General features: G+C 46.5%; 1 protein-coding gene across 3 annotated transcripts in view; it reads right to left on the reverse strand.

Annotated features, from left to right (window-relative positions):
- Window positions 1-1,747: 1,747 nt before the first annotated feature.
- Window positions 1,748-15,557, reverse strand: part of LOC108295303 (HEAT repeat-containing protein 6-like) — a 24,919-nt gene continuing 11,109 nt past the window's right edge. The window contains exons 3-5 of one of the 3 annotated variants that reach the window (XR_005198123.1): window positions 8,320-8,457; window positions 4,627-4,824; window positions 1,748-2,689 (exon numbers count right to left, since the gene is read on the reverse strand). Coding sequence is in view for 1 of the 3 variants with exons in the window: in XM_037734506.1 (XP_037590434.1) it covers window positions 2,418-2,689; window positions 4,627-4,765 (411 nt within the window). In the remaining 2 variants the exon portion in view is untranslated. Of the gene's footprint in view, window positions 2,690-4,626; window positions 4,825-8,319; window positions 8,458-12,799; window positions 12,837-15,557 lie in introns of those variants that run through there. The other 2 variants (XR_001821346.2, XM_037734506.1) reach the window with 2 other exon arrangements.

The following is a 15,557-nucleotide window of genomic DNA, read 5'->3' on the forward strand; positions in this document are numbered from 1 at the left end:
TGCTATTATTTACCTGTACAACTTGGGATGTTTTAGTTTGCCAAAAGAATCAAAAAGATTTGAAATTTCAAGAAATAAAAATAGCTACAAAATATATCACTATAAAGAGCAGAATGATCTAAGAGTCATAAATGCATTCAAATAATGCATCTGAATCTTTTGCGGTACTTGCAATTAAAAAGCAGTCAGTAAATACTTATTCCCATTATACATTAGTTAAACCCCATTTTTTGGGTACAGTGGTTCATTTCTAATGACTGGTTTTAATTCAATTAAAAAATATTTAGTCTTATTATGCCTGGCATACTGCTGGCAATGGTGAACAGACATAGTACCGGGTGAGAAGAGCAAGGAGAGAGACACAGAGGAGGGGGGGGGAGAGAGGGGGGGAGAGAGAGAGAGAGAGAGAGAGAGAGAGAGAAATTATTTTAATGAAAAGACTGTTTGGAGTGTACTGTCCTATGAGTTTTGTTACCCCACCCCAATCAGGATTCCAAACATTTCCATCATTCCCGGAAAACTCCATCACACTTCCCTGTTGTGGCTTCCTTGCTCCATCCCAATCCCTGGTCACCAAATGAATTGCTTTTTGTCCCTGTACTTTGCCTTTTCCATAATGTCATGTAAATGGAATCATACAATACGTAGTAACCTTTTGAAGGTGGCTTCTTGAACTTACCAAAATTTCCCTCCTTCTGCTTGTTTTAGGTTTGCCTTTTCTTTAGTTGATTAAAGCTGAGGTTTAGATTGTTGATTGAAGACTTCCTTCTTTTCTAAAATAAGCATCAAATGCTATACATTTCCATCTAAGCTCTTCTTTAGCTGCATCTACACATTTATTTTTTTTCTTCAGTTTAAAGCATTTTCTAACTTTTTCATTTCCCTTCAGACTACCTTCTTTGACCCCTGGATTACTTAGAAGGAACATTCAATATGGGTGTTTTTGCTGTGCTTACAGCCTTAATCCTGTGGAAACTGGTATTCCATCAATGGAAAATTGAGCCTTTAGTGAACTTGAATACTCTGTTTCCCCACCACTGCCCAGAGAGCAGTTTCTCAGCAGCCAACAACATATCAGAGGCAGGAAAAGAGCAGCTAAAAGGTAAAGGAGAAAAATGGAAGACACATGCCTTTAAGCATGTATTTTAAGCTAAATATGATGATTAAGTATCATCAAAACCCATTTTTTTGTATCTTCTTGTCTCACATCGAAGATATGTATGGAAAACTAATTGGTTCTTATATATCCCTAAATTCCTAATTGAAATCAATTCCAACAAATTGTAGGTGCTCAAGAGAGAAATGTGAATTTTAAATATATGTATTCAGTACAAGTTACTTTCATGACATTTGGGGCATTATCAAAATATAATTTGAAACCCCTCTTTGTAACCAACTAAATTAACCAAATGACCTTTTCTTAAAGGCACAGATTAAAAGGTGGCATAAATTTAGTGTGTGGGATCACCTTTTCCGAAAGGGCATCAGGAAATTTGGGTAGAAGTTGATGTTGTGGTCACTTGCTGGGAATTAACTCTAGTTACTGGATCGTGGGGAGGTGTGGCAGGGAAGGCGGTGGGGCGGGGGGAGCACGGCCACTCCAGAAGCTCAGAGCAGCAGCTCCTTATCAACCGTGAGGAACTGTCAGTGTCCCAGCACCCTGTACAGCTGTGCCAGTACAAACCAGCTGCACCGCAGCTCTGCTTGCAGCTTTCTAAAATACAGCTTGGTAACAACAGGAGATTGTGGACACACTGTTTTTCATTAGTTTATTACAAAACTACAGACACAATATACAACATTCTAACTCCTAAATCCTCCTGCCTTTTTTTTTTTTTCCCTGAGGCTAAACGCCCTCAAAGCCCTCCTATCTGCTTGGCCCATAATACAACCCGACTCCTCGGCTCCTGGATGCACAGGTCAGAGGTTCCAACAAGTCTGACCATGGTCAGTGCTGTGGAGCCACTCCCAAGGTGGCTGAGCCTTCTGCGAAAATTTAAATTGCTGCTAAGTCATTCTAAATAAATAGTGAATGGATTGTTTCTGCCCCTAAGATGAAATCCCACATATCTTATGCTCAAGCTCAGGCACCTAGAAAGTATGGTGGGATCTTCAGTGACTTGTTAACCCTGGGAGTGCCCCTTGTGATCCAGATGAGTCAAAACAAACGGCCAGGATCTCTTCTACAAAGCCCATGATGGCCCTTCTGGCTGTGTCTCCAGTCAGTGCCTGGACACTGCCCATGCGCTTCAGGGCCATTCTGACCATTTGGTCTCTTTCCTGGGGGCTGTGGGGTGCTCCAGTGTCATCTTCCTCTGCTCCTTATTTTAGAAACTGTAGGATATAGGACTGGAGCATATTCTCATTCAGTTCAAGGGTTTCTCTGATACAAAGCAAGTCTGAGGCACTGGCCAAGCTCAGGAAATAAATGAGTGCCTGGCAGATTTGGGTCTGTAGGCTGGCACAGTACTTGAATTCCAAAAAGGCTGTGGTGTCTTCGCTCTTCTGTAAGGCGGTGACCAATGTGTTCCAGATCCAATCCGAGCATACTGGTCAACAGACCCATACTGCTCTCTCTTGCCCGGGATGGCAAGGGCAGTGGTAGATCTGATGCGCACTTTGAAGTCCTTGCATGATGTCACAACTGATGTCAGGGCGCTGTAGGCCTGGGAGGTCCATGGGGCTGTCCCTAGAAAGAATCCACAGTCATTAAAACACATGCAAACTTAGAAATAGGTGGGGTGAGAGGGAGAGGGACGGAAGGAAGCATAAACACTAGTGCTCCAAACAGTCATTTTGTGTGTTCACTTCACTCTCACAATCATCCTGTAAGATCGGGTGGAAACTGACTGTAGGACTCTAGTAAGTGGCCAGCTGCCAATCCCCAAACCTCCCTCTTTCCCACATCAGCCTGCCACATGCTTAGAGCCTCTGCTACCCAATACAGAGCCTTTGGTGACTCAGAAAAAGGCTGCTTCTCTGGCAGGAATCTGTCCCATGGGGGTAAGGCTTTGTGGCAGAGCAGGGACTCCGACCCCACCTGTCCTCTGTTGCGCACTTCTGAGCAGCGTGCAAACCACACACTACACGCGGTAGCCCTGTTCACGCAGCAGAAAGGATCATTTCCTCACTCGCAGCAGCATCCAGACACTGCTCGGGTCATAGCAAGTCATGCATTTTATTGCAAAGAGGAAGAAAACTTACAGTTTCAAGGATAAGATGCCCAGATTTCTATCTTTTCTCCATTCCTGTAGGCCCTAGGAAACAGCCTGCTTTCCTCCTTACCAGAGCTACTGCTACCCACTGCATTTTGGGGTGTCCTTACTCCTCAAGATGGGTGACAGAGTAGAATGCAGCTTCTCTTAACTCTCGCAGCCCTTCCCTGCTTCTCTGTGGCCTCTGAAGACAGGCGAGCAGGCCCATTCCATTTGGTGGATGCCCCTGCCATTGACAATGGGCCACTGCTAGGGCTACGAGGCTCTCACACTCCGACCTGTCAGTCACAGTCTTGTCAGTTTCTGGCTCCCTTTTCGTATGTGGCTCCTGATAGCTCTGCTACTGGATGCTTTCTCTTTTGCAAACTTCCTGCCTCTTTGGAGCTTCCCTTTCCCTCCAGGTCATGCAGTCCCCTCTCTGGGTCAACTTCTCTCTCTCTAGTAGGCTGAGGGCAAGAGCCAGACAGAAAGGCAGGTAGGAGCCAACCACCACTGAGGTGCCCTGGTTTCAAGGCGCTCTCGGCTCTCCAGAAGGTGGACATCCACCGCAAAGAGCTCCAGCCCCAAAGGTCACCCTCAGGTGACTTCCTCAGTGGAAGCAGCCGGGAGGCTACTTCTCCACAGGCTCCAGCTAACTGCTCTGCCTGGACACTCTGGGCATTAAAGGGGAGCAGAGCCACACTCCCCTCACTTGATGCATGCTCTCCTCTCCAGGAACACATCCTTAGGTTTCAGATCTTCTGAGAGAGAGAGAGACACGCAATAAAGCAAATGCTGGCATTCAAAGTAAGCGAGATTCGGAGGCTCCCATCCGTACACCCAAGCAGCTGCTGGTCCTGAATGACATCTCAGGGTACATGGCATGCCACTAATTAGAGACAGCTGCCCTCTTACATTTATTAATGGCACCCACTCTGTACACAGTTCATAGGGGATTTCCAGTTTATATCCCCTCTCATTCCAGTTTTTCCCTTTCTTTTTTCTTGATTACTAAAACAATACATGCTTATTGCAGACAACTGAGAAAATGAAAACAGAAAAAATCCTACTCATCCAGAGGCAATCACTGTTAATAATTAGGCCAATTTCCTTTCAGTCTTTTTTCTATCCATCTATTGCGATCATTCTGTGGAAATTATTTAGTACTTGCTTTCATTTGTTTAACATCAGAAGTATTTTTCCAGATTATCAAATTCTTGTAATTTAAATGGCAACAAAATATCCCATTATATATCCCACTGTATAGATAATGATGTACTTCAATGTTCCCCTAAACTTGTTTTCATTATGTCTCCTTTTCCTCCGAATACTGTAGCAAATAACATGTGACAAATGTCTTTAACAACAATGTAGATTGCTGTGTGCTATCCCAAAAGGCTTTCCGCCAGGGAGAAAAGGGAAACTTTCTTACCTAATGGAAGGGCGGGATTTTTAAATACATTTCCCATTGCATAACAAGCGTTCCATCGGACTGTCATGGCAGCTTCTGTTAGGACAGTGGAAATCAGGGCCTGGATAAACTCAATTTCTGCAAGTGTGGGTTTTTCCATATGAGAGGGTTGCAGACAACGAAGCTAATGTCCAAGGCCCGGACCACACTGCTTTTTACCTAGAAAAAAATGTGAACACTCTCTGTTTTGCCAAAGAGATGTTTTCAAAACTCTAATTTCAACTTTAAAAAAACCCAGGTCCTAGACTTCTTAAAGCAAGTCCTTGGAACTCTATAAGGTCTTGTCTGGTTAACATTCTGAGCCATCAGAAAGGTGAGGTTCTACGAAACTCCTCTCTCTGATTATTTAATTATTTTATTTAGTGTTAGGACCTCAGAGAGGTCCATCTTCCTTGTTTTACCGAGATGGAGTATAAGGATTGGGGACAACAGGACCAGGCTGGTTTATAGCAAGGCGAGGAGGAGAAGCTACGTTCCATAATTCCAGTCAGTACTTTTCTACTGGACTAGAGTCTCAAGCTCTGCGGCCCACCAGAACCATTTGGGGAGGATTTTCCTTTTGTTTTAAAACCAATTTGCAGGCCCTAACCTCAGAATTTCTGATTGAATTACTCTGAGATACAGCTTCCCCAGTGATTAGCAGATTTTCAGAAGCAGTATTCAAGTGAGCACATGGTATGCGTCAGGTACTGTGCTAGGTGCCTTAACATATGGAATTCTTATATCCAGTGAGGTCTATGCTACGACTTCCATGTTCCAAGTGAGGAGCTGACCTTCAGAGAAGTTACATAATATACTAAAGTCACCCAGCTACTAAAGGGCAATCCAGGGCTTGAATTCATGTATGTCTGACCTAAAGCCCAGACTTATGCTGTTTAAACTTATTTGTTTAGCAGGTAATATTCAAAGCCAGGAGCTACTCATCTTTCTGACTTGTCAATTCTACTTAAAATATTTTTTTTTTTTAAAACTTGAATATGTCATGTCGTATTACAATTCAAATCTCAGCCTGTCACCGCTGGTGTACCTTCAAGAGGCTAACTCACCTCTCTGGGCTTCATTCAGTTCCCTCCTCCCGGTACAACGGGAGGTGAGAGCCGAACTCCTGTGTTTCCAGGGCAGCTGGAGGTGTCAGAGGTGTGTGAACAAAAGCAACTCCATCTTGAATAGGAGCTGGGTAAAATACGGCTGAGACCTACTGGGCTGCATTCCCAGATGGTTAGGCACTTTAAGTCACAGCATGAGATAGGAGGTCAGCACAAACACAGGTCATAAAGACCTTGCTCATAAAACAGGCTGCATCAAAGCAGCCAGCTAAAACCCACCAAGAGCAAGATGGCTACAAGAGTGACCTCCGGTCGCCCTCACTGCTACACTCCCACCAGCGCCATAACACTTCACAGATGCCATGGCAACGTCAGGAAGTTACCCTGTATGGTCTAAAAAGGGGAGGCATGAATAATCCACCCCTTATTTAGCATATCATCAAGAAATAACCATAAAAATGCGCACCCAGCAGCCCTCAGGGCTGCTCTACGGAGTAGCCAGTCTTTCATTCCTTTACTTTCCTAATAAAGTTGCTTTCACTTTACTATATGGACTTGCCCTGAATTCTTTCTCACGTGAGATCCAAGAACCCTCTCTTGGGGTCTGGATTGGGACCTGTCTCCTGTAATGGAGGGACTGGTGGGGCACAGTATTCCCAGGGCCATCTGAGAGCCCAGAACACAGACAGCAGGCCTCTCATGTGTGCTGTAGTTACAAACGTCCTCATTGGCACCACCATCATCCAAACACCCAGAGTGGGGGCAGCAGGACCATCTGTGGCTGTCCAACATTTCAGTACTTCTGAGCCAACCACAGGCTTCCCAGGGCACATCACAGGCAATGTGGACCCTGTGAGTGCTGGGCACCTAGGAGATGAGCCCATAGCTGCAGTCTCCTTCCCAGGACAGCCCCTCATACCGAGGGCACCATGGTCAAAAGGGCAGGGGCACTCCCTGGGAAGGTGGGATCACCAGTAGCGCCCCAGCACTGCTCAAGTCCCAGCAGCCAAGACTCAGGGAGCCCTCTCAGTGCCAGGCCAGCTCTACCCCTGAGCTCTCTACCCTCAGGAGAAGGTGGCAACTCTGGAAACTTCCCCACTTCTCAGCAGAATCTGGGACTGCCTCAACAAGCGCCGTGCAGAGAACCTAGAAGACAAACCCCCCATTTTATTCCAGAAAGTCTGAATTTGCACCACTTCATTAGCCTTCAGTCCTCGAGCGCGGAGAAGGGGTTGGGCCTCAAGAATCACTCACTGAGCATGGCTCCCAGGGGCAGGGGCCGGGGCCAGTCCAATGCTGTACCCAAGCACCTTCTCAGGGCCTGATAGCTAGGAGGCGTTCACATATGTATTACTTTAATCAACAAAGGAATGCAATTATAGCAATAATAAAGGATTTTCCTAAAGAAAAAGTCCCACCACGCATAAGTCATTTCAACTCTAGTTTTCCCCATCTGCATGCATATCATCACATATTTACAGCACTATAAACGCCACATACATGCAATTTTACATACTGTGTATCTCCCTTGGTGTGATACTGTGAATATGCTCATGTTCTCACCCAGCCTCTGTGATTGACATGTGTGTGTGTGTGATGACCCACCCATCATGTGCTGTGCCACGGTCTGCCAAACCTCCCCTCACCACTGGACAGCTACCTCGTTTTCATTCTTTTCTGTATTATGGATAATGTGAATAGTCTTATGCATTCTGCTTTGCTTTTCTATTGCAGTCTTGCCTCAGGAGGAACACCTATGGAAGGACAGAGTGGACAGAAGGGCATCACTGTCCTCGTGTCATAGATGAAGAGAGTAATACTGGGCAGGTGCCGGCACAATCTCCTGCTGTGGGTGCTCCACAAAAGCTGCTGGATGAAATAAACGTGGCTCACTCATGTGACATCCTCAGCATGGCCCTGGGCCAGGGCTCTGTCACCTGCCCACACAGTCAGAAAGTCACTTTCTGTAAGTCAGTAGGTTAGTGTGCCAGCCCCCAAACTCCAACTTTTTATTAAGACATGAGTTTCAAAATCCCCTGTGAATCCTATAGGAGGCAGGGACCAAATAAAACCAAGCACTTCTTCCCACCTTCTCTTCTTATCATTCTTCCCTCCTTCACACCTGGGCTCAGTGTCCTGAGAGTGCACTGGGTACTGGAGAGCAGGCACCTCCCTAAATGTCACGCCCAGGGCCCCTCATGGCCTCACCCCGGCGCCAGCGTTTTCTAACAACCTGGGTTCACTCCCCTTCGGCTTCCACGTGAGCTGTTCCTTGGCTTCCAAAGCTCTTTTCCGGCTGTATCCCTGTGGAGCCCTTCTCCACCCTTTTGAGGTCTTTACTCAAGTAACACCTCCTCTGCAAAGCCATCTTGACCACTCACTTAAAATCATACCACCACCCAGGCACCCCTCCCTGCCTTCATTTTCTCCACAGCACTTTCACCACTTAACAGATAACACACTTTCCTTAGTGTGTGGTTTTTGCAGAGATGGGAATCTTGCTATGTTGCCCAGGCTGGTCTTGAACTCTGGCTCAGGTGATCCTTCTGCCCCAGCCTCCCAAGTGACTGAGACTCCAGGTGTGGCCACTGCTCTGGGCTTTACTTACTTTCTTGTCATCTGAATGTCTCTTCCCGACACTAAAGCATGAGGTCCACAAGGTCTATGGTTTTGTCCATTTTGTTCACTGCCATTTTCTCCAGAGCTGAGAACAGTGCCCAGTCCCTAGTGGGTGCTAATTAAACATCTGTCAAGAAAATAAATAGTAATATTATCGTATAAAAATATTCTCATTCGACACCAGGCATTTTGCTCTCCCATGGCTCATCTTACTATGAAAAACAACCCCATTGTAATCCCCATTTCACAGATGAGGAAACTATTGCTCAGAAAGGGTAAGCAACTTGCCCAAAGACACAGCAAGCCAGAGAGGCAGTGCAGTCTGAATCCAGGCTGTCAACCACCAGAACCTGTGCTCTTACCCAGCAGGAGGTGCTGTGTATCCTCCCAGCCTCACATCCAAAGGCAGAAGCCATCCGGGGCCCAGCAGAGCTTTATAGTAAGAACAGCAGGTCTGACTTTGGAACATAAGCATTGGCTGGCTTACAGCCACAAGGGGACAGGGGCCCGTTTGCTGTGACAAGTAGGACTAGGGCTTCGACAACCTGGGTGCTAAGATAACAAATCCTGCCAGACCAGGAAACTGCTTAAACCAAACAGGCCCAGAGGGGAAGTTTAGCTTACGCTGTTAGATGCTTGAGACAAAGTCTGGCCATTTGAGGCTGCCTAAGCCTTCTTTTTTTTTTTTTTTTTTTTTTTTTGGGATGGAGTTTCGCTCGTTACCCAGGCTGGAGTGCAATGGCGCGATCTCGGCTCACCGCAACCTCCGCCTCCTGGGTTCAGGCAATTCTCCTGCCTCAGCTTCCTGAGTAGCTGGGATTACAGGCACGTGCCACTATGCCCAGCTAATGTTTTGTATTTTTAGTAGAGACGGGGTTTCACCGTGTTGACCAGGATGGTCTCGATCTCTTGACCTCGTGATCCACCCGCCTCGGCCTCCCAAAGTGCTGGGATTACAGGCTTGAGCCACCGCGCCCGGCCGCCTAAGCCTTCTAAGAATAGTCAGAAGCTCCCTCTGGTTTAGGGGTCCAGGTGGGAGGGATCACATGTCCAATCACAGCCTACATAGCTGGCTGTACACAGGTAAACCTCGTTTAGAAGAAGTAATGCTGGGTGGAAATGGATTTGGCAAGTCTCGTTTCTCACACCATTGGAATGGGAGTCCCTCACAGTTGCAGACAGGATGAAGTATCAGAGTGTGGGGACCTGGATTAACAGGTGGCCATTCACAGAAAGGAGGCTGCAAAGCAAGAGATGGGGGCTTCAGGCTGAGCAGGAAGGTGGGAGAGGGCCGTCCTTGTGAGGAGCAGCCTGCGGGGCTGGGGTGTGGGCAGCAGGTGAGCAGACGCCTTTATCTGATTGTCTCAACTAATTTTGCCTCTGCTTGGAAGGGTTCTGGCTACAAAGGCAACATAGCAGGTAGTGCTTGGGTCTGATGGTGACAGGCACAGTGGTATTTTAAAGGCTAATGGTACATTTTAGGAGAACCTCGTTTACCTGTGTACAGCCAGCCATGTGGTCTTTGATTTTTGGTTTCTCTTTTTCTTTTTTTAACTACTTCTAAAACTCTCAAAATTGTCAAAGATGCAGTGGTGAGAGTGGCCTGGGGCTTTGTCTCAAATGTTCACCTCTCTTCATAAACCACCAGGCCAACCAACCACACAGAAAAAGTTTCCTGTCCCCTAAAAAGACAAATTTCCATTCGTTGATGGATTCTTCCTTGCTCTGTTCTGTCCCCTGTGCCGCAGTGAGTTAGGGCCACCACAGGGACTCTCCCCAGGGACTCGTCACCTTCTTTCTCCTAAAATGTACCATTAGCCTTTAAAATACCACTGTGCCTGTCACCATCAGACCCAAGCACTACCTGCTATGTTGCCTTTGTAGCCAGAACCCTTCCAAGCAGAGGCAAAATTAGTTGAGACAATCAGATAAAGGCGTCTGCCCACCTGCTGCCCACACCCCAGCCCCGCAGGCTGCTCCTCACAAGGATGCCCTCTCCTACCTTCCTGCTCAGCCTGAAGCCCCCATCTCTTGCTTTGCAGTCTCCTTTCTGTGAATGGCCACCTGTTAATCCAGGTCCCCACACTCTGATACTTCATCCTGTCTGCAACTGTGAGGGACTCCCATTCCAATGGTGTGAGAAACGAGACTTGCCAAATCCATTTCCACCCAGTATTACTTCTTCTAAAATGCTGAGCATTACCCAAGCCTGTATTATCTTTCTGCCCTGGACAAGACCCAAAATCAAGCACATTTCTAAAGGCAGCAAAGAAATGAACACAAATGGAAACTCAGACAATTCAGCTCCGCCAGTTACTGTGTGACTCTGGGCCTTATTTCTTCACCTATGTGGGCTCGTAAAGTTATCATCACTGAGAAGTTAACTGAGAGAACTGCTGTCAGAATCTTGCTACCTGAAACGTGGACACCAGCTGGGCATGGTGGCATACACCTGTGGTCCCAGCTATTTGGGAGGCTGAAGGTGAGCCACAGAGGTAGACAGAGGCTGCAGTGAGCCATGATGGTGTCACTGAACTCCAGCCTGGGCAACACTGCGAGACCCTGTCCCAAAAAACCTGGGCAGGTCTACTTCACATTGGCCATAACTATGGGAAAAAGGGATAGGGCCCCGAGTTATAATGAATATATTCCCAGGATTCTGGCCTTTCATTCCTATTTATTTTTATTTTCATTTTGAGATGAAGTCTTGCTCTGTCACCCAGGCTAGAGTACAATGGCATGATCGCAGCTCATTGCAACCTCCATCTCCCGGGTTCAAGCAATTCTTCTGCCTCAGCCTCCTGAGTAGCTGGAATTACAGGCACCCACCACCACGCCTGGCTAATTTTTGTATTTCTAGTAGAGACAGGGTTTTACCACATTGGCCAGGCTAGTCACCTGGCCTCAGGTAATCTGCCCATCTCAGCCTCCCAAAGTGTTGCAATCACAGGCATCAGCTACTGGGCCCAGCCCATTTCCCATTTATTTAATAGCAACAAGCTCACATGCCAGGAACCCAAAATGCTGGTTAACTCTGGTCAAAGCAGGCCCCTAACTCAATGACATCAGAGCCCCCTGGGGCTTACAAGTCATTCGGCCACTCCAAAAGAAATGGTGCCAACATCTCCACCAGGCCATTTCCAGGCACTGCCCTGAGAGCCACACCTTGCCACATGAATACACTCTAGATCCCAGAAGCATCTGCTCAGATCTCATACCCCCTTCTTTGCCCCATCCTACAGGAAGAAACCCATGAGGAGCACAATGTCCCCAAGTCCACATTCCCAACCAGAGCCACAGATCACAGTCTGCAGTTAGGGGAGAAAGGCGTGGGGCAGGCAGCTCAGTGAGCGGGGGGTTTCCCATGACTGTCTCTTGGGCGTGTTTCCCATAAGACGGTGCCTAGACACTCATACCTGGTATCGGCAGCCCCACATCTGAGCTGGCAACCTCAAGTCTGGGACCCCTTCCCTAGCAGGGGTCCACGTGCCCCCAAGTAGGCCAGGACTGCCAGGCTTTACATCAGAGAACTGAGTTTCAGTTACCACGGTGAAGGCTGGCAGCACAGCACAGAGCACGGCTCAGTGCAAATCAAGACACATTTCCCAAGTCCCTACACACCTCAGTGCAGAGATGAGCCAGCTGTGCGGCCTGATGGGCCTTCATTCACACCTCACCAGCACCTTCTACGGGTTTACTCATGCACAGACTCTGCCCACTTTCTGGGGCACAATACACCTCTCATTCACTCTTATATTCCAGAACAGTACCTGGCATGAAACCTGGCCAGGAGGGTGGAGAGGAAAGGGGAACGATACCCGTTTGCTGAGAAAGTGCACTGATTCTCTCCTGGGGCCCAGAACTGAAGAAACAGCCCCATGTCCCTGTCCACCTCCCTGGCCCCAAGGTCAACCACCCTCTCCCAACACTGTGTTCCAGGCACACCAGCTTCTTCCCCGGCCCTTGACCACACCAAGCTTGATTCTGCCTCAAAGCTCTTGCACAAGCCAGTCCCTCTGCTGGGAACACTCCTCCAGGCTACAGTGGCCTTCTCATCTTTCAAGACTCAGCTCAGAGGTCACCCTCTCTGGGAAGGCCTTTCCTGACTACCCCATCTAAAGAAGTCATCTCCTCCACACCCCCGCCTCTCTCTAACCTACTTCCAGTTTTCTTCTGAGAGCACATCTGTCTATTTGGCGTGTTTATTATCTCTCCCCAAAAGAAGCTTTCTATTTTCTTCCTTTCTCCTTCCCCAGTGCCTAAAACAGTGCCTGGTACACAGCAGATGCTCAATAAACGGTCACTTCAGTGGCCCCGGCGTGGGGGCTCACACTCGGTAATCTCAGCACTTTGGGAGACCAAGGCAGGCTGATCACTTAAGGCCTGGTGTTCGAGACCAGCCTTGGCACCATGGCAAAACCCTGTCTTTACTAAAAATACAATAATTAGCAGGGTGTAGTCATTCGTACCTGTGCTCCCAGCTACTCAGGAGGCAGCATGGGAATCGCTTGAACCTGAGAGACAGAGATTGCAGTGACCTGAGATTGTGCCACTGCACTCCAGCCTAGAGGACATAGTGAGTCTCTGCCTGAAAAAATTAAAAGTCACTGAATGAATGGACAGAAAAGAGAAATAAATAGAAAATTCAAGATGAGGAATATCTAACAAGGTCAAAAAAGAGAGAGAACAGGCCAGGAGCAGTGGCTCACGCCTATAATCCCAGCACTTTGGGAGGCTGAGGTAGGTGGATCACCTGAGGTCGAGTTTGAGACTAGCCTGATCAACATGGTGAAACCCTGTCTCTACTAAAAATACAAAATATTATCCAGGCATGGTGGCAGGCGCCTGTAATCCCAGCTACTTGGAGGCTGAGGCAGGAGAATCACTTGATCCCAGGAGGCGGAGGTTGCAGTGAGCCGAGATTGTGCCATGGCACTCCGCCTGAGCAACAAGAGTGAAACTCTATGTGGAAAAAAAAAAAAAAGATAAAGCACACTCCAAATTCATAAAATATATTTTTAGTAGTCTGAAGAAATATTAATATCACTCTTTTGATTTCAGAACAAAGATAATTTCAGTCATTCAACAGTAGTTGTGGGAATTACAAAATGAAGAGTCACTGTCTTTATTTTTTCAATTTTAAAGGAAGTTTTATTTTTATTTTCATAAGAAATTGGAAACAGCAAAATAACTTTTAGCTTCTTTATAAACAAAAACTAGTTTTTGTGTTCAGACAAGTAAGTCTACAGGAATGGTGAGACTCTCACATTGTTTCTTAGATGTATATAATGTAAAATGCTATTAACTCATTTGTACAAGGCTTTCCCCGCTCCCTCGTAACATCTCTGTGAGAACTATGACCTATTTTTACCACTCCTTCCCGATTGTCTATCTTCCTTGTCTCCATGATACTACACTCCTAATTTCTTCTTCTATCTGCTCATTCCTCGGCTCTTTTTGTCCCCATTTATCAACACACTGTCAGATATGGCTTACTTCCTTTACTCCTCTTCTTCTTGAGGCTATTTGTTCTTTTATTCTTTCTGCTAGAAAGCATATTTACTCTCAAATCTTTAATTATTACTACAGCAATAGTTATCAAACTTTTTTAAAGCTGTAACTTCCTTTGCTTCCCCTCCCAAAATAAACATAACAAGGGGCCAGGTGCGGTGGCTCATCCCTGTAATCCCAGCAGTTTGGGAGGCTGAGGAGGGCAGATCATGAGGTCAGGAGTTCGAGACCAGCCTGGCCAACATGGTGAAACCCCATCTCTACTAGAAATACCAAAAATTAGCTGGACATGGTGGCGGTCACCTGTAATCCTAGCTACTTGGGAGGCTGAGGCAGGAGAATCACTTGAACCCAGGAGGCAGAGGTTGCAGTGAGCTGAGATTGTGCCACTGTCCTTCAGCCTGGGCAACAGAGAGAGACTCTATCTCAGAGGAAAAAAAAACCAAACAAACAAGTAATTCTGGCAAATTCAAGGAAACTGTCTTACTCATGCCCTCCACATGCACTCTGCAACAGCTCCCGGGGCACACCTCTGTGGAGCCCGGAAAAATCCCTGACCTGTATGTGTAACTTCTCTTTGACCTGAGCTTTGATCTTGTATCTTACATCACTGATTACTCACTACTAGACATTCCCGCCCACGGTAACCTTACTATCTCAAGCACAATCTGTCTAAATATCAACCTAAAACATCATCGTCTGATTCTCCTTCTCGATTTCCCTGTCTGTTCAATCTACCAATCTCGAAAACTCAAAATCGTGGTCCCATTCTTTTTTATTGTATCTGTTTATTTGCCAAGATTTGTTGACTTTTCCTTCAGGATGTTTAAACATTTACTTACCTGTTTATTTTTAACACCATGCCCTCAGTGCAAGTCTTTCTGTATTACAACGAAAAAGCTTCCGGGGTAGCCATCCTGCAAATCTCTTCCAGACTAACCTTTCGTAAACCCCATACTTAGAGCATCACTATCTTGCCCAAAAACCTACAGTGGCTTCCTGCTTCCTCTGTCTCAATTCTTTTATCTGGTCTTTACAGGTCTTTATAACTTCATCTCAGTCTTTCTGTAAAAATCTCCCTTTGCTTGTCTGAAAGCCCCTCTGCCCAATATACCCTCAAATAAGAAGCTGGGCAGGTAGGGAGAAAAGAGAAAGACACTCTTGTTTAGATCTTTCTTATTCTTCAGCTTTTATGCAAGGTTATGTGTCACTTCCACGAAGTCTTCCCTAAACTTCAGAAATCATTTGCTGATCTCAAATTCCTCTGAACTCCTTGCAATGCTTCACTTAATTTGACTAATTCAACATACTGAAGGCTGAGTATGTTAAAGCTAGACAATGACAGCTACCAATGGAAGACTTACTATATACCAGGCACTATACTAGTTTCTCCATGTACCTTTTTTTTGGGATATTATTTCATCTATGTCTCACGACAATTTTGTAAGACCATATTTTCCTCATTTTAGAGATGAAGACAAAAATGAAAACAAGTTGAATACTTTGCCCTAGGTTAATGAGCTAGTGAAGAGCCATTTCAACAGGCAGGATTTCAACCTAGGTTTGCCAGACTCTAAAAAAATCACTCCCTACCTTTGGTTTAAAACTTAGGCCCTGCCAGGCGCGGTGGCTCAAGCCTGTAATCCCAGCACTTTGGGAGGCCGAGGCGGGTGGATCACGAGGTCAAGAGATCGAGACCATCCTGGTCAACACGGT

This window comes from Cebus imitator, unplaced genomic scaffold, assembly GCF_001604975.1.
Source record: "Cebus imitator isolate Cc_AM_T3 unplaced genomic scaffold, Cebus_imitator-1.0 Scaffold629, whole genome shotgun sequence".
Lineage (NCBI taxonomy): Eukaryota > Metazoa > Chordata > Mammalia > Primates > Cebidae > Cebus > Cebus imitator.